General features: G+C 38.4%; 2 protein-coding genes across 15 annotated transcripts in view; both read left to right on the top strand.

The window, feature by feature from the left end:
- The window catches only part of LOC141447722 (uncharacterized), a 610,137-nt gene that overhangs the window by 487,199 nt on the left and 102,493 nt on the right, over positions 1 to 20,445 (top strand). The window lies entirely within an intron of this gene.
- LOC141447889 (uncharacterized) lies at positions 8,229 to 12,197 on the top strand. The gene is made up of 2 exons (XM_074115796.1): positions 8,229 to 8,534; positions 9,570 to 12,197. The coding sequence occupies exons 1-2, from the start codon at positions 8,229 to 8,231 to the stop codon at positions 12,195 to 12,197; spliced, it is 2,934 nt and encodes a 977-aa protein (XP_073971897.1).

Here is a 20,445-nt window from a genome sequence, read left to right as displayed (position 1 = left end):
TCCTAATAATAATAATAGAAATTATTATTATTTGGATTCCAGCTGCTGTACCTTAAGATTTTTCTCTTCCTAGAAGCACGTTTACAACGAGAGAACACTGTCTTAACAATACGATGAAAAAAAAAAAGCTCCAGGCGCCAGTGGCCACAGATGTTGTCGTCACGCCCTTACATTATTTCCGTTTAATCCTTTTTAATATTTTATAGATCTTAAGTGCTTACCTAATACTTAAATGGGACTTACAAGAGGCAAACCCAAGCACCTTCCTCGCCCAGCGATGCTTTTAGTACTAGAATTCCTACGGAAATAATGTTTCCAAAAAAAATTAAAATTTAGAACTATTTATAGGCAATTAGTTGACTAAAGGAAATTCTTGGTACTGTTTTTAGGAAAAGGTCGAAAAAAAAAGAATCAATTAAATAAGTTAAATCGAATTTCGAGTCGTTTCCGTTGGCCGCATCTAAACTAGAAATTAAATTTGTGTTTTTCATTTTGATTTATTTTACGCTATTTGTCTATGAGCTAGCTCTAGCGACCCTATATATTCAACTCTAGAAAATAGCCATTCATTTCCATTTATTTATGCAATTATAGATTTTATTTTTTAACATAAACTGCAGAGGAAATAACACGTTTTGAATTTGAGTTTCAGAACTCTATTTGTCTCAGTAAGAATAATAACGTGTTTTAAAAATAAAACTTGAATATATAAGAAATGAGGCTAGCTGTACTAATACATATAATACGTATACCAGTTCTACCAACTGTTACTGATAAAAAAAAATCCTTTGTGAATAGTTGGAACAATATTGCCGCCACCATTTCTAAAAATAAAACTTCTCTCTCAACTTAGTCTATTGCTGCAGCAGAACATAACTTTTAATGATGCATATAGTTTAAACAATGTTCATATATATATATATCTTTCTTTTTTGTACGATTTTTTTTTTTTTAGGTATATCATTAAGGGTTGGTAGAACTGACAATGCTATTATTTTTAACTTAGTTTCAGTTTTTCCCCTTTTTCGTTTTATTTTTAAATTAAAAAAAATATATATATATTATTTATCTTATTTCTGCACAACAATATGTCTATTCTGAAACTAATATTAAAACTCGTAAGTTTTAATAAAAATGTTATGCAATTATTGCGGATGACTTCTTTGCTGTACTATATGTCATCTAATAACGACTTCTGCACTTTTTCATGATTAATTTTATCCTATAGCCTGCGTTTACTTAGACGTTCTTCTCTAGATCTGTATGTCAGCTCAACGATCTTGGAGTAATAATCTCTGTATGGCCTTTTTGATCATGTAAAACGGAAATCGTATTTCCCAGGAAACAGCAAAGACTAAACCATCACGGCTCAACTAGTGCGCTGTAGACCTAGAAGTTAGGGAACCTCTTACAATTCGGTCTGTTGGAGTTAACTAGGTATTGTAAGATTTACCATCATTAAAGGGAAATTTTTAAGATTTAAATTACGGTTTATGAATGATTACAGAATATGTTTTATTTTAATTATGATGTTCCTAATTTTGATTCAACTGAAGAATTTTGTCGGGATAAAACAGTTAAGTTAAAAATTACATTAATTTTTGTAGTACAAATTTTTATTGCATAAGTTGATTCTTTATGAAATACCTACGGAGGAAAAAATAGTAAAAAAATTCTAAACCATTGTTTTAACAGAATTATTGAGCATTAAAAATCCTAATGGCGGATGGAAGAAGAGCCAAGTGGGCGTGTATACTGGCCAATAGAAACGTAGGTAGGGATAAACCACGCTCAATTACACGCCCACATACCACTTCTATCGTCCGCCATTAAGACTTTTTAGGCTTTATATTGGTGTTAAAAATGTACTCTAGAATTTTTTCACTAATTTTTCCCCTGTAGGTATTTAATAAAGAATGAAAATATGGAAAAACAAAAACAAATTATTTTGAAGATTTATATTACGGTGAACCATCAACTATGGATTATGAATGATTGCAGAATATGTTTTATTTCAAGTATGAGGTGCCTAATCTTTATTTGAATGAAGAATTTTGTCGGGATAAAACAGTTAAGTTAAAAATTACATTAATTTTTGTAGTACAGATATTTATTGCATAAGTTGATTCTTTATGAAATACCTACGGAGGAAAAAATAGTAAAAAAATTCTAAACCATTGTTTCATCAAGAATATAAAGCCTAAAAAGTCTTAATGGTGGACGATGGAAGTGGTATGTGGGCGTGTAATTGTCTTTGGTAATCTGTTAAGATGCTCTTAAAGGAAATATGGAGGCATTAGATTTTTCTTTCCTCTAGGGACGAACCCTGAGCTTTGCTACTTGCACATGCAACGCCGCTTCCTCTACTTTCTGTCAAACAGGCTATCCATAGTCTTCAGGAGCCCATCAAGAGATGTAGGATCATCCGAATTGCTCTTGTCTCTCTCTCTGTTGTACTAATACTCGCCTTATCAAGATGTCAAACCTAGGTTTCTAGTCCCCACCTCCCACTTCTTCCCCTACCTTGAAGCTGGTCAGTGTATCTCGCAGAGTTTCCTGATATTGGCAGTCCATGTCCTGTCCTAGCCACTCTTTTTTTTTCTTTCTGGAATAACAACTTTAAAGGTCTTGTCGAAACTAAGATTTTCCTATCTAAGGGCTAACCCAAGTCCGGTTTGCTACTCCAGCTCCTCATATAGCCTTTCGATATAGAGCAGGAATCTGGAGCAGATGTGAATAATTAGTGAGATAATTCTTTGAGAAAAGCTGTAAGAGGAAATCGAGGGAGAATTTTTCTCCTTCAGAGAGAGAGAGAGAGAGAGAAAAAGGTTTTCCTCAAATAATTGGTTTCATTTCCCTAGGAATTTCCCTTATTTCTGGTGCAAAAGTTAATGGAAGCAGTAGATAATAATCTCTTAGGGAAACTGAGCATCGTAAAAGTGGAAAAATAGGAAAATTACAAGTGCAAATCAACCATAAGATTTCCCGGACATGATGTCCACAATAATTTCTTTTACATATGCATGGACTCTCTGATAAAAAACCCAGCAGTAAAAACCCTCTCTAGAGTAGCGGACTGAATAAGAAAAGCCCTTTAGTACAGCAAGATAAGCTAAATTGACCCAAACTCACTAGATTCAGTGCCGCCTATCCAGGTCTTCTTGTTCTGCATATATATACCCGTGGGTTAAGTTGAGGAGACGATTGTGGTTTTGTTATACCTCCGTCGGCTTGTCTTTTATCTTGTTTAGAGTATATTACCCATTTTACAAAACAGTGCCCGTGAGTTAGCTGTTCAAAGTTTTTGCTCGTTCTTGGTTCCGGCCTTGATGGTAGTAGACCCAGACACAAACTGTTGCTGCAAGTAGATGTGTATATGTTTTGCATGTTCCTGTGTTGATCTGTAGTGCAGACTGAGTTTAATAAAAAACAAAAACGAAAAGCCGAGCAAGTAGTTGGCTAAGTTTACCTCCTTAATCTTGCCCTGTTCCCTTTTCTTGCACATTCTTTTACTTCACTACAATAAAAGGTGTTTTGAAGGACGTGTGACGTTTTGAACCCCACCTTAAACACACACATTTTTGTAAACAAGAATTTCAAAGAAAAGATACTTTTCCTTTTGAAAAACTTAAAAACAATGTTCAAAAGTCTCAAACTTCCGCTCAGGTGTTTCTTCCCCTCCTGTAAAACTTTAAACTTTAGCTTTATATATATATATATACGAGGTCTGTAAATTAAGTAACAAGACTGGCGACGTTGCGTTTGATCTAGCAACACTGGAGGCGCTGGGCTTGGAGGGGCGCCAGAGGAACATGTGATCCGCCTTCAGTACGAGTTTGAGCTCGCTCGAGTCATTCGGTTGTGCGTAGCGATTGTTTTTGTGAAACAATTTTTTCTATTGTGTTCTAAAAATGAGTGAGATCAATTTCGAGCAACGGTGTGCTATCTGGTTTTCCTTCAGACTTGGGCACAGTGCAACGGAAACTCTTGCTAAACTTCAGCAGGTCTACGGAGATAGTGTTCTGTCAAGACCACAGGTTTTTCGATGGTTTAAGAGGCATTTTTAGAAGGAAGAGAGTCGATTGAAGATGAACCACGAAGCGGAAGGCCTTCATCTTCAAGAACCGATGAAAATGTCGACAGAATCCGAGATCTTGTGCGTTCAGATCGTCGGTCAGACAGTCAGAATGATCGGGAAAGAGTTAAATTTGACTCACACCACCGTTCATCAAATTTTGACCAATGAATTGGGGATGAGAAAAATCTGCGCAAAAATGGTTCCAAAAAAAAAAGCCTTTCGCAAGACCAGAAGAACATCAGGAAGGAAATGTGCCTTGACTTTTTGGATTCAATTGAAAGTGACCCATTATTTTCTGGAACGTGTCCATTATTGGTGACGAGTCTTGGGTGTTTGAGTACGACCCAGACACCAAGCGCCAGAGCATGAAGAGTGGAACACTTCAACCTTTCCAAGGCCCAAAAAAGCAAGGATGGCGAAGTCGAAGAAGAAAATGCAAGCTGATTTGTTTTTTTGATATCTCTAATTTGTGGCACATCAATATCTGACGTCATTGGCGCCCGCGGCTTTTTCCAGTGCATTGCAGGTCTGCGTTCACTGTTCTCTTCCTACAAACATTACTGTCCATTACTGGACAGTGAACTGTAAGAAGTAGCTGAATTCGAACCCGAGCTTTCCACATTGGGATCCAGTACGCTAATCACCCCCAGCTGAATTCCTCTCTAACTAAATGATTAGCTCCGGCCTTTCTCTATAAACGCCGAAATCTTTCGTCTTTTAGCTTTTATTAGTGTACTTTTTAGGGCTATTGGGAGACCGACATAGTAGAATTTAATTGAAGTCTGAATATAGTTATTGATTGGAGCCTGCGACTGTTTCCTAGACGTCGTTTCCTGTCTAAGCAGCGAAACAATAGTTCCTCTTTTCTTTTGTCGCCAATGAGCTGTTTTATCTCCTTCATTCCTTATGACCTAATTAATCTGCTACAGGATTATGGAGAACTTCCTACAATGAATCTAGGCATCAAACTTGCAATCACAATCTAACATCATCCATTTTACGAGTGCTGCTAACATCATCCGACCCCCCCCACGCCTTTTATTCAGCATCATCATTTCATATCGTCACCATAACTTATCGTTTCTCAAGTAATTATTATAGTTAACTGTATAAAGTGTAACTAAGTTATACTTAGTTTTAAATGCATTAATTAAGCAGGTGTTGTCTTTTATCTTTGCGCTATCTTTATTTACATCAATTCTACTTCAGTTACCATATATGGAGTAACCACAAAGTTCTCTCCGTTTGCTTTACATTTACACAGCATAAATTCATGCTGTTTAGGTAATTGGGTAGTTTGAGACAGTTTGTAAGACAGAAAACGGAGTTCGGCTAGCTGTCAAGAGTTATTGCCTAGAGTTTTGCCTTTGCCCCTTCACCTCCCATCCACACAAACCGATCGTATCACTTTGCGCCATTCATCATGGCTGACAATTTGGCGGGGCGACATTCCTAGCGTTTCCTTTCTGTTTTAGTCTGTCAAAGTCACTGCTACTTCTATAGTCACTCAACTCACTTCATCTGAAGTATAACCCAAAATCTCTTTGTGTTCTTCCTGGAGATTTTCGACTTTTCAGTTATTACCGGAAATATAATAATTTTTGAGATTTCTTTTTTCTTTTTTTTTACACGAGCAACCTGAGTTTTGCGCAGCCTCTGCCTCTCATATAATGTAACCTTAAATATAGGACGGTATATTTCCGTTTTCAATAGAATTACAAGATTTCTGTCTTGGAACAAATGATACAATAAATCAGTAAGAGGACTATATTTCTCATTTCCCGCCTGAACATATTAAAGCAGGCCTCATCCCATTATCAACTTCCGGAGTTAGGGGGAAGGGCTAGCCTTTGAACCCTCAAAGTGAAGAACTACGCACGTGCGTAGAACGTACTGAAAGCCCCAATTTTTTAATACGTCAATCAAGACTTTATTGTTTGTAGATTGCTCAATCCTAAAGGATTGAAAAAAAAATTCGCTACCGGAAATAAAGGTAGTTGTTAAGTAAATTCATTAAAAAATTTGGATGTTGTGGTTTATCATCAAACAACAACAAGGTACTTTGTACCTTGAGTCGCAGTCTGTCTGTGTAGGGCAGTCGGTCATGTGAGTTGGGCTAGTGAGTGCGTGTTTAAATCATATCATATCAGGAGTATACTCCACTATCATTTTTGAATTATTGTTTAAACCAACTGTAACTTTGTAAATTGGATATCCATTGAACTGTAACGTATGTTGAACTAATTAAACTATATATCAATTTATTTCTTAAACATTTTCTGATCAATCAAAATAATTTACTAAACATTTTCTGGTCCCATCCGGGCCGGATTTTGAACTAACGATCTACAGATATACAGTCCACATCTATTATAGAACATTCAGATTAAACAGTGTTTGTCTCAATCAGGCTATAATGCCTAAATAACTAAAAATAATTGTATTTTCAATCAAAACCATTATATTATATTATTCATTTTGCTGTTACTGTGAATTACTGATTAATATTTTCAAAAAAAAACCAGCTATAGTTTCTTAACACACTTGAAAAATTAAAATAAAACTAAATTCGTCATTTCATCCAAATAATCTTTAAATTATAGAAATAACTAACCATGCGGTCTCGAGTTTAGGAGTACGCTGTCGTTAGTTCTGATTTTTGCCGTAAGTTAAAGCGTCATAGAGCTATCGCTTCCGTTAATTTTTAAAGTGTGTTGCTTTACGAAGTGTGGCAATAAAATTTAGGTATAATCCTAAATAGAAGAGTAATTAATTATTGTATTTTCATATTTACAAACTGCATTTCAATATTAACTATCAATATCTATTAAGCTCTCATTTATTCAATGTAATCATTTCTGATTTATTTAATTTGTGTTTATTTTCATAATTCTTTGTGTTTATCTTGAATCAAAGCCTATGTTAAGTTAGAATTATATGTAATATTATCTTGTTGTCTCTATTTATAGACGTTTACATTAGTTATTAATTCATGCATATTTTATGTTATTTGTATTATTTTTCTAGCTTTCTGATTTTGCTCTAATCTTCTGAATTCTGTAACTTTCCTTTTCCCTTAATATCTATCTTTTCTTATTCCGTTATATCTCATTTTATTTCACATTTTTAAACATGACGGAACTTCTCAAGCTGTCATTAGATCAAAAAATTACCCTGCATAAAGACAAGGCCTTTTCGCTAGCTGATGATATTAAGTCAATTTGTGAGACTGGCCGCCGAATTAGCACTGATTCCACAGCAATTTCGTTATTTAAAGGAATGTTTAGATCACTTGATGTAACTTATGAAAAATTTATGAATGAATGGGCTGAAATTAAGTCACTTTATTTGGCAAAGGATGCAGAATCGGAATTTCCGTCTAAACGAGAATCGACAATTCTTAGGGCTACCAAAGACTTTTATTATGAAGCCGGGGCTATTTTTGAAATTCATTGCGCCTCATATCAACCCAGGCCTACCACTTCAATTCAGAATTCACTGTTAGACTTATCTCAGTGTATTTCTATTCGATCACGACTTCCTCATATCACAATACCAGTATTTTCTGGCAAGTTGCAAGATTGGCCCTTATTTAGAGATACTTTCAGTTCCATGGTCCATGATGAAACTTCGTTGACAGCTGTTGAGAAATATCACTTTCTTCTTGCTAACTTACAGGGTTCTGCCCTTTCTGTCATTAAACATGTACCAGTTTCTGAGGTAGGCTACGAACAAGCCTGGTCAGCATTGCTTCAACATTATGACAATAAGAGAAAACTCGCAGCATTCTACCTTGACCAGATACTGAATTTTAAACCTCTCACAGGTAAAGCTACAGCAGCGTCATTGCAACACTTTATGCAGGTTGTCATTGAAAATGTCACTTCCTTCGAAAAAATTAAAATTCCTAATTCGTCAAAGTACATTATGTTTGAACTAGCTCTTCGCTGCTTGGATGAAAGCACAAGAGAGTCATTCGAATTGGCTGCTGCAGATGAATTTCCCACTTGCGATGACCTAGCCAAATTTGTGCGAAAGAAGGTAAACGCCAAAGACATTACAGAAAGGGGCAAAAGGGATTTAACTTTTAAAAGGGATATGTGGAGGACGTCATCATACCACCTTACATTTACAGCCATCCATACCTAGTATGCCATCCATTACTCAGCCAACTTCTCAGTTACCTTCTACTAATAAGGAGGAACCATCCGCTACAAATGTAGCATTCTCTGCCATTTCTGCTAACCATACCCCGGAAGTGCTTTTGGGCACAGCAATTGTTCAAATTTGTGACGTTAATGGTGTTTTCCATCCGATAAGAGTAGTTATAGATTGCGGTAGTCAATACTCTTTTATAACAGAATCATGCGCTTCCATGTTACAATTACCCTCTATTCACCTTAACATATCTGTATCTGGAATTGGTCAATCCACGTTATTAACACCAACCAAGAAGGTAATGTGTACATTACGATCACTTTGCTCCGTATCACCTGACCTCCACACAGAGGCTGTTGTTATCCCAATCATTACACAACAATTACCCCATCAAAAGTTACCCCCATCAATATGGAAACGCTACATTCATCTGAATTTAGCGGATCCTGACTTCTGGAACCCAGGTCCTATTGATTTTCTTCTCGGAGCGGATCTTTTCTTACAGATCTTAGACTGTTCTTCACCTCCCTGTGAGTTTAATTTTAATCAAAAGGAACCAAAACTACTTAGTACCATCTTTGGTCAAATTATTATGGGTAAATGCACGGAGCTTTCCTGTTCTCAATCTACATCATCATTCTTTATTACTTCTTCAGATGTTTATTCCCTTATGGAAAGATTTTGGGAAATCGAGACCATCAAAACTGAGCAGCCCACTTTATCACCCGACGATCAATTTTGCGAAGATCATTTCAAAGCTACTCATTCTCGAATGCCTGATGGGCGTTATGTCGTTTCATTGCCATTTCTCTCCGTACCTAATTATCTAGGCCCAACACATTTGTGTGCTTTACACAGATTACGCAATGTGGAGTTTAAACTTGCACGCGATTCCGCTCTTTCCCATCAGTATCATTCATTTCTGCAAGAATATCTTGACCTGGGGCACATGGTAACAACTAACAGACCCGCAAAATGCGTAATACCTCATCATGGGGTTTCGAAGATTGTAAACGGTGAATCGAAATTGCGTGTTGTTTTTGACGGTTCTTGCAGAACAACTTTTGGATCACTAAATGATTATCTGGGTGCAGGCCCCAAACTACAAACGGATATCAGTGACATCATTTTGAATTTTCGAAAACATCGATTCGTGATTACTGCAGATATCGTTAAGATGTATCGTCAGATACTTATATCCGTTGATGATAGAGTCTATCAACATATTTTGTGGCGCTTTTCTTCTGATCACCCCATTGAAGAATTCGAGTTAACCACAGTTACCTATGGACTCTAATCATCTCCCTTCTTGGCTTTACGGGTCATTCAACAGCTTGTGACTGATGAAGGTATACCTTTTCCTCTAGCCACTAAGGCTCTTACCCATGACACCTATGTTGACGACATAGTCACGGGTGCTTCCACTATTGACGGGATAATATCTATTAAAGAGCAATTAATTGCCCTATTATCAAAAGGAGGTTTTCAGTTGAGCAAATGGACGAGCAACAGTTCAGACGTTATCAAACCTAGGCCTGATCAATGTAAGGTAATGCCAATATCCTTTAGCGAAATGGAAGAACCAACTGTTAAACTTTTGGGGTTGCAATGGGATCCAATACAAGATGTCTTCTCATACAAGATACATATGTCTGCTTTACCTCCTACCAAACGAATGATATTATCCACAATAGCACGTATTTATGATCCTCTAGGTTACGTGTCCCCATCTGTGTTTATCGCTAAAATACTTCTACAAGAGACTTGGAAATTAGGAATTGGTTGGGATGAGAATTTGCCAACTGCTATCTTGCACACTTGGGAGAATTTTCTTCAAGATATACCTAACCTTCAACAAGTTCGTATCCCACGCTACCTTATGTTGGACGATACACAGGCACCATGTTCCATTGTTGGCTTTTGTGATGCTTCGGAACGAGGCTATGGTGCTGTACTATACATAGTCTCCATCGTGAATTCGAAGAGGAAAGTTTTCCTCCTTAAATCTAAATCTAAATTGGCTCCACTAAAGCCCATGACAATTCCCCGCTTGGAACTTTGTGGTGCATTATTGCTTGCTTCATTGTACACATCTATTGCCAAATTCATTAAACACCTCCGAATCGAATCTACTTGGTTTTTCACCGATTCAGCTACTGTGCTTAGCTGGTTTCAAATTCCAGCACACACATTGAAGACCTTTGTTGCACATCGCGTAGTTCGCATCAGCAAACTAACCGAGATTAAATGCTGGAAGCATATTTCTTCCCATGAAAATCCTGCAGACTGCTGCTCAAGAGGTTTGCTACCAACCCAGTTATTGAATCATCCCTTATGGTGGGCGGGCCCCCCGTGGTTGATCCAACCTGAGACCTTATGGCCCTCAAATGAAACTAGTATCTCGTCTGAAAACATACCTGAAATCAAATCCTCTCATGTAACGTTAACTGTTACTTTTCACGCATCGGATTTCATCAACTGGACTGAAAGATTTTCTAAATACCGTCGTCTGGTCAATTCTTTAGCTTACGCCCTCAGATTTGTACCAAAATCAAAGTTTTCCGATCACATCAGACCTAAGGGTCCTATCACTGCTTTAGAATTTGACGCTGCCAACATCAAATGTATCAAACTTTTACAACATCATTACTATCCGGAAGCGTTCAATGATCACCTTAATCCGACTCCATTAATGTTAAGTCTTAATGTATTTGTCGATCAAACTGGTATTCTTAGGGTGGGCGGTCGCTTACGCCATTCTTCCTTACCTATTGAATCCAAACATCCAATTTTACTTCCAAGACGTTCTCAATTCACTAACATTTTGATAGATTATTTTCATATAGAACATGCACACGCCGGACCTGCAACTCTTCTTGCTGCTATTCAACAACAATATTGGATTCCTGCTGGACGGAGTTTGGTGAAACAACGGAAACGAACATGCATCATCTGCCATAAAATGACCAAATCAAACCGAGCACCACTTATGGGCGATCTACCTCCCGAGCGGCTGTCTTCAGTCAGAGCTTTCTATCAAACAGGAGTAGACTTTGCTGGACCATTTCTATGCAAGGAGACGCCTCGACGAAAGTCACCGCTGGTGAAGGTGTATTTATGTCTACTTGTATGCTTATCTACAAAAGCAGTTCATCTTGAATTGGTGCATTCACTATCCACTGAAGCTTTCATTGATGCTCTAGATCGTTTTATTGCAAGGAGGGGCAAACCTGTTAAAATGCTCTCCGACTGTGGAAAGAACTTTGTTGGCGCTGCTAACTATCTAGCTGAAGTAGCTGCCTGGCATGACTCAGAAACTACTCAAGCATGCATTCTTGATCACATCAATCATCATCACATCACATGGCTATTTAATCCTCCTCAAGCACCTCATTTTGGGGGAATCTGGGAGGCAGGAGTCAAGTCTACCAAAACTCTGCTTCGCAAACTTATTGGCAGTTCTACATTTTCATCCCAAGAGTTGAACAACATCTTCATAAAAATCGAAGCTATATTAAACTCACGGCCACTTCAACCTCTGTCTACAGACCCTCAAGATCTTCAACCTCTCACTCCGGGGCACTTTCTTATCGGAGCGCCACTCACTGCTCTTCCTGAAGCCACGTTAACAGACGTACCTCTTAATCACTTAACTCGTTGGCAATATCTGAGAGAGCGAGTACAACATTTTTGGAATCGTTGGCAGAAAGAGTACCTCCAAACGCTACAACAACGTACCAAGTGGATTACTACAACAACCAATTTAAAGGTTGGTGACATGGTCCTCCTAAAAGATTTACACACCTGGCCATTACAGTGGCCCCTTGCTCGAGTTATCAGTATTCATCCTGGCCCTGATGGTATCGTTCGAGTAGCTACTGTGAAGACAGCTCAAGGAGTCTATAAGCGCCCTGTAACTAAGCTAGCACCTCTACCTCAACTGAATGAGAACATGCCTTAATCAATTTCTACATCATATCCAGACCACCATCCACATCATCACGCAACTTCTCATCACATCACATCACATCTCATATTATTATCTTCATAGTTCTTCAAAAGTTCCAAATTTTGGTGGGCGGTATGTTAAGTAAATTCATTAAAAAATTTGGATGTTGTGGTTTATCATCAAACAACAACAAGGTACTTTGTACCTTGAGTCGCAGTCTGTCTGTGTAGGGCAGTCGGTCATGTGAGTTGGGCTAGTGAGTGCGTGTTTAAATCATATCATATCAGGAGTATACTCCACTATCATTTTTGAATTATTGTTTAAACCAACTGTAACTTTGTAAATTGGATATCCATTGAACTGTAACGTATGTTGAACTAATTAAACTATATATCAATTTATTTCTTAAACATTTTCTGATCAATCAAAATAATTTACTAAACAGTAGTTATGAAAAACTAATTAAAAAAAAGAGTAATGAATAATAAAAAAGATTTAGGCGAGACCTGCAAAGCTAATATGCATTGTGATACTGGGTTCGATTTGCGGTCTTGGCCTTGGATTTTATTTAATGGTTAATACGAGAAATTTATAATAAAGTATTGTAAAGTTTTTGTCCTTTTACTAAAAACTTCACAGGTCAACTAGTGCCTGCCACTAGTTAATTTAAATTGTATGTGGGTTTGATAAATAATAAAACTCGCTAAATTTGTAAGTAATAACCTGATTTATTAACACATTAACATTACTCACATTAACATTTACTATCAACTAACGCTATTCATTACAGTCACCATTTACAACAGTCACAACAGTTTACTGTTACTTACTCACTTCGTAACGCCACAAAACTGTTCCACGACTGACCGCTGGTCCACACTGTACCGAATTGCACTAGTCTCAGCTGCACTATCACAGCTCTACTCACTAACCGACTAACTGCCCAACTAGCTAACACTGAAGCACTCCGCAACACTGACTCTCTCAAACTGTTCCTTCCAAAGTCTCTCCAAAACTGTCTCTCAAAGACTAACTCAAAACTTGACTAAAAACTGACTTCTCCAGCTGTGTCTGCCTCCCTTTAACTGCGACTGCCCCACTCCGTCTGTCTAACGCCCACCGGCCGCTCATTGGCTGAGGAAAACACATGATGCCACCACCCCAACTGGGGCCGACTCCTCCAATTGTCTGTCTCACTCCTACCTGTCAATCACTGGCTGGGAAAACACATACTGCCACCACCCCAACTGGAGCCTTTCTCTTAGCTGGCTTTTACACAGGTTCGTTACAGGCTACGGTCACTAAACTCCTACAACAATCTAGCCCTTTCTCCCCTGGCTCAGGTAGAGACCGGCCTTTTGTTTACACAGTGTCGGCCTGTTACCGACTTTGGTCGCTCAACCCCTAGAACAATCTAGGCCTTTCTTTTTCGGCTCAGATAGAGACCGGCCTTTTGTTCACACAGTGGCGGCATGTTACCGACTTTGGTCGCTCAATCCCTAGAACAATCTAGGCCTTTCTTCTCGCCTAGGTCAACTTTGTTACAGTATGTTTGCTAATCGGTTACAGGCTAGTCCTGCAAAGCTAAGATGTATTGCGGTATTAGTCTAGCCCTTGGATTTTATTTAATGGTTAATATGAGAAATTTATAGTATAGTATGTTTGCTAGTCGCCTCCGTCCACGACACTTAATTTGGTACTTAGATGTTAAGCCCAACTGTAAAAATAGGCGATTAGTACTAATAAAAAAGATGAATAGATTTATATTATTAGTTATAATTTTCGTTATAATATGTGGGGCTAACCCCTCTCCCACAGAATGAACAGCGTCTAGACCCCCCGCAAAAAGCGTGAAATTCCAAATCGAATGATACCTCTTTCATGAAAATCAATTCACGCATTTAGGCGCTACGTTGTTTACAAAAAAAGAAAAATACAAAATTGTCACGCGGTTCCCGCGGTACACAAGCCTAACAGTATATTGAATTATTTCATCAGAGCCTACAGTTCATAAAATAGTACGGAAGTAAGTACGATTCTACCAATAATTGACAGACGTTAATTATTTTATTAATGTGCTAGACAAATTTTAGATCGTAAATCAGGATTATCGTTGTTTAATGTAGGGGGGAGGGAGAAGTAGCGGAAGTGGAGAAAATTAATGATGTTTTCTTAGTTCATCTATCTATATCACATATCTGCCATTAATCAAGCAACACCGGCTGTGATGTTGCTACGGAAACACGAATCGAAGCCACACAAACCTGCTGCATTCCGTAGATAACTGCAACATATGATTTCCAGGAGTTGTGATTATAATTTCCAATTTGTGAATCGTAAGCTAGAGGTAAAGCTAGAGAAATATCCGTGATATTTCCGAGCGGTTATAGGCTAGACCCGTAAAGCTAGGATGTATTGCGGTACTAGTCTAGGTTTTTAATTTTATTTAATGGTTAATATGAGGTATTTATAGTAAAGTATGTTAGGCGGTTATAGGCTAGACCCGCAAAGCTAAGATGTATTGCGGTACTAGTCTAGGCTTTGGATTTTATTTAATGGTTAATATGAGACATTTACAGTAAAGTATGTTTGCTAGTCGCCTCCGTCCACAACACCTAATTTGGTAGTTGGATGTAAAGCGTGCCTGAAAAAATAGGCATTACTTTACTTTAGTCCAGTTGATCCTATATTTGATAGATTTTTGCAGAACAATGCGGTAAGGGTACTCTTGAAGAAGGGTTGGATATTCTGCTCTTTTATGTTCAATTTCAGTATAGTGTAAGGCTCTGCGTGCTTTACAGCGATGGGGGTGTCAAAGTCTCAGTTTTAAAAACTTCCAAATCCGGAAGTATCCCACTTTTACACCAGTTGATGATTCCTTGTTTATGGAAGGAAGTAATGCAATCAAAGTTTTCAAAATTGAGGTGTTCTCCGGAAATTCTTGTTTTTATGTCTCCCGCCACCCCCACCCCCCCAGGGATATGAAAACTATGAGTTAATTCTTCTGTTCCTTTATCAGAGGCATTTTTATTTTTTCAATTATATAAAAACCATTCAAAATGGTGACGATCTACAGCAAATGCCATCAAAATATTTAATCGATGAAGTAGAAGTACGTATCTAGTAGACAGATATTGGATTATTTCGTCGCAAATACAATGCAGTCCACAGACTGTACCTTTCCCAATATTAGTCCAATGGCTTTTCCAATTTTCTAATACAAATAAAATCTGGTGTGAACATACTTTTCATTAGGGAAATTTTAACACACTAGTGTAACAAGAATAGAAAATCTAGCGAAAATAGTTAAAAGCTATTTTTTGGTAAATCTCAAAGAAGTAAATAATCCATTCAGTAAAGAGGTGGTGTTACTTCCATGAAACTACCGGAATTAGCAACCATATTCAACCCGCCTTTATAATATTTAGGAGCTAAATCGTTTAAAAAGGGTAACATGTGTGACAGTGTTAATATGGATGAACTTATGTAGTAGTGAATTGATTCCAGTTGTTTTGTGAAGATTAACTCATTTGGGAAAACATTTCCCGTACTGTTTTCGAGCAACGAGAATGTCCCGAGACAAGTCCTAGTTTCCGGCTCTGGGCTGGTAATATCATTGTGGATGTACAAAAATAACATCTAACGGCGGTGGTACAATCAAGTTTACCAGCCGGTGGGAGTGGGGGGGGGGGGAAGAGAGAGAGTGAGTGATCAACAGTGAGCGTATGTGATTCGGTCACCGTTGATTGTCCTAGTTAGCAGAGGAAATCCATGATTGGCGTGGTGGACGTGGATGAAGTAAAAGCCCACGGTCCGTACAGGCTCCAATAACATGGACCCAATTATCGTGGATCAAAAGTTTAAACTCTAATAGGAAACACCCTCTCTCCGTGACTTCAACTGTGATATCCTGTTTCCGCTAGCTTTTCACACAGTATTTAGTTCCCTCAGATCGGAAGCGCATTGGACTATCTAAATATCTGGGCCTAATAAAGTAATGAAAGAGTGGGGAAGGGATGATGAGCAAATGAAATCATTTCACCCAATCAATTTCCGGTCGGTCTTTGTTGTCATCAATTCTCTAGATATTCAAATAGAAATTGCAGCACATCATGTCTAGTAAATAATAATAATAATAATTATAATAATAGTAATAATAATAATAGTAGTAATAAGGGAAGGGATAAGCTATGCGGTTAGCGTACAGGACTCCCACGCGGAGGTCCCGGGTTCGAATCCAGCTGCTGACCCTTAGATTTTCTCTTCCTAGGAGCTTCTTACAGCTCACTGTCCGGTGATGGACAGTGTTGTCTGTAACGAGAGAACACAGTCCGGAGGCCGGCAGTGCTCTGAATAAAGCTCCTGGCGCCAATAACCTTAGATGTTGACGCGCCTTAAATCATTTAAAAAAAATAATAACAGTAATAATTTTTTTTTCAAGGGGTAAAAATGCCACAGGCATCATCCAGATTAAGATTGCGTCTGTGGGGCTCCACCCACTAAAAAAAAAACCCCCTCCTCTTCAGACATAACATCCTCCCCGGAACCGCCATAAGCATTACTTCAGGGTTGGTGCCTCGTATTGAATGCAACTATCTAAATTTGCAAATTGTCTGGGCCGTAGATCTTATCGTCGGTCTAGCTCCTTCTTCTTGGTTCTTAGCACAGACCAAGAAGAACAAAATAGGAAACTTCCTCCCATAGGTCCTAGGCTAACCAGCATAGTATCCACTAATGTTGTGCGGTGAAAGCGGACCAGTTCTTTCCTGCAGACTCGCTTTTTCCTCCGTCCATCTTTCACATTCGAAGAACGTATGACACGCATCATCGTAAGCAGACTCCCCGAAAATACAATCTTGTGCGGCTACCTTACCCATTTTGCCAAGATATGAGCAAAAGTAACCATGGCCGGTTAGGAACTTGGGTTAGGTACGAGTAGTAGTCTACCTCGCCATGTCTCCTATCTGCCCAAGCGGCATGATCTCCGATGAAACTAGCTGTCCATCGACCACCGAGTATCAGCGTTCGCGCCAAGCCCCGTTTAACGAACTCTCTCTTGCTTGTGCCTTAGCCACGTTTTTCCACCAGGACACTCTTCTGCAGGTAGATCAACCTTCTGGCTTGAGCGAGAGGGCATCTATAGGTGTAACTCCAGCCACCACTAAAGCCGTCGGTTCAGACACCGTTCTACACGCACTAGCGGTTCTAAGTGCACCCTTTTTTGTGCACCACAGCCAACCGCTTACGGTACTTTTCTTTGCTGAGTACATCAGCCCAGATAATAATAATAAGAGTAAGGGAAGGGATTAGCTATGCGGTAAGCGTACTGGACTCCCACGTGGAGGTCCCGGGTTCGAATCCAGCTGCTGACCCTTAGATTTTCTCTTCCTAGGAGCTTCTTACAGCTCACTGTCCAGTGATGGGCATTGTAACGAGAGAACACTGTCTGGAGGCTGGCAGTGCACTGAAAAAAACTCGGGGCGCCAATAACATTAGATGTTGACGCGCCTTAAATGATAAAAAAAAATAATAGTAATAATAATAGTAATAATAATAAGAATAATGATAATAAACCTTGGTTTTCTTTTTGTGCGTACTGAATTATTAGTTGGATCTGTTGAAAAATTTTCCAGTTAATTTATGAAAATTACAGCTAATAAAAATGACAAAGAAAAGTTTTTGTTGAACGGCCAATGTAGAGAGAATACAATGGGGACAGTATTTTCCAAGTTACGCTTTTGGTGAGGGAATTTGGTTGATTCAGAAAAGTGTAATAAGGTTTTTTTTTTTTGAAAACAATTGAATTGGTATTTTTTGTGTTTCGAAACTTTAGGTTGAGGGGAGATTCTTGTTCAGCGTAGAAGGTTTCGCCTAGGCAGGTTTTAAAAGTATGTTAATGGCGTTGAAAAAGTGAGGGTAGGGGACACAAAATTATGTGTGTTAAATGCTATTAAAGTCATCCATGGGCTCGTATCCTTTATCCATTCAAATCCTTTCTGTTAAACTCGTCGTAAAGTACACTCTAAGGAGTATGGGGGTCTTGTTCGTATTCAATTCTAACATAGCAAATATTCGCTGGAGAGAAATAGATGAGAGAAACTATTGTCAGTAGATTTATTCTAAACTTTTTCACGCAGAAGCTTTTTTCACAAGAAAAGAAATTAACATCAGCAATACCTGGGGGGGGGGAAGCAGTTTAAAAAAAGTAAGCTTTTACCACGGCCAGTTTTTACAAAGGTATTCCCAGGGGGAGTTTTTCGGAAGCGGATAGAGTATGTTCAGACGGAGCGATCTCTTTTGTTATGATTATCAAGTTGGCAATGGTTTCCACTCACATACACACAAAGGATCAAACATGTGTGAAAATGGGGGGCCCTAACGTTCGCATTAAATTTATTAGAATTGTTACCATGGGAACCAACTTTAGTGCAAGCAATTTTCAGCACTTTTCAACCTGAACTTTTCAGGACTTAAATTCCATCCACATATCAATTCCCATCCCCACAACTATTGAAATTGTATCTTTTTAAGTCCAAGGGTAGCCTTTATTTAACTGGTGCCTATCTGCGCCACGACAGCCGAGCGGTTATAGGTAAGACCCGCAAAGCTAAGATGTATTGCGGTGCTAGTATAGCCCTTTGGTTCTATTTAATGGTTAATATGAGAAATTTATAGTAAAGTATGTTAGGCTAGACTCGCAAAGCTAAGATGTATTGCGGTACTAGTCTAGCCCTTGGATTTTATTTAATGGTTAATATGAGAAATTTATAGTAAAGTATGTTAGGCGGTTATAGGCTAGACTCGCAAAGCTAAGATGTATTGTGGTACTAGTCTAGCCCTTGGATTTTATTTAATGGTTAATATGAGAAATTAATAGTAATGTTAGGCGGATATAGGCTAGACCCGCACAGCTAAGATGTATTGCGGTACTAGTCTAGCCCTTGGATTTTGTTTAATGGTTAATATGAGAAATTAATAGTAAAGTATGTTAGGCGGTTATAGGCTAGACCCGCAAAGTTAAGATGTATTGCGGTACTAGTCTAGCCCTTGGATTTTATTTAATGGTTAATATGAGAAATTTATAGTAAAGTATGTTAGGCGGTTATAGGCTAGACCCGCACAGCTAAGATGTATTGCGGTACTAGTCTAGCCCTTGGATTTTATTTAATGCTTAATATGAGAAATTTATAGTAAAGTACAGTTTGCTAGTCACCTCCGTTTACGACACCTAATTTGGTAGTTGGATGTAAAGCGTGCCTGAAAAAATAGGCATTACTTTACTTTAGTCTACTTGATCTCGTATGTTTGATAGATACTTGAAGGAGGGTTGGTTATTCTTCTCTGTTAGTATAGTGTAAGGCTCTGCGTGCTTTACAGCGATGGGGATCTAAAATTCTCAGTTTTAGAAACTTCCAAAACCGGTAGTGCCACTTATACATCCGGAAGTACCGAATTTCCACTTTCCTATGTTTTTTTCTCTCTCTCTAAAATGCGTCCTATAATTTTCTCTTAACTTATGTAGACTTATGAGGAAAAATTTGTTATTTGAGTAATTTCTCCGGGAAAATTCATTTTTGGCATTTTGTGGTACGTGAGGTAAACTTGAGGATTGTAGCGTTTTTTTCTTTTTTGCGTAAGTGATAATGTGAGATGTAAATTCTCTTAACGCGTGTGAACGTAAGTGCTTTGTATCAGATGGTTGGGGGGTGGGGGAACACAGTGTGATGGTGTTCCCCCGCGCGCGGGCTTTATATATAAAAGCGCCAAGTACTTTTTTTTCCCCTCTATCTTTCCTTTATAATGGTTAAAAGGGTGAAGAAGGGGGAGGAGGAGGAGGAAAAACCAGGCTCAACAGAAAAGTGACTTTTTAAGGAAATAAGAAAAAAGTTCACGTTGACTTAACTACGTACAGGAAAATACATGTCTATACAAGGGTTTTTGGGTGGTGGGGGACATCGCCGCGTCGTCTTACTTCCTCTTTGGGACATCTTCACCGCCTCGACACCACGCATGCGTTTGGATGTCACAACACACACATACTATACAACAGTATTCACATCTCTAGTTCCCGCAAAGTAGTGGAGGGGGGCTGGCTAACCTCACCCTTTTAGCAGAAACCGCTGATGCATCCTCGGTTGAAAAACTTATTTATATCTTATCTAGGAGGCTGTTAGTTTCAGTTTAAATCTTCTTCAACTTTTTATAAGATTTTTTTTTTTCTATTTTATTTTCAGCACTAAATTGGTGAAGATAGCATCCG

This window comes from Rhodnius prolixus, unplaced genomic scaffold, assembly GCF_049639745.1.
Source record: "Rhodnius prolixus isolate KJV_2025 unplaced genomic scaffold, Rpr scaffold_13, whole genome shotgun sequence".
Taxonomy (NCBI): Eukaryota; Metazoa; Arthropoda; class Insecta; order Hemiptera; family Reduviidae; genus Rhodnius; species Rhodnius prolixus.
This window is presented reverse-complemented; position numbering and strand designations above follow the sequence as displayed.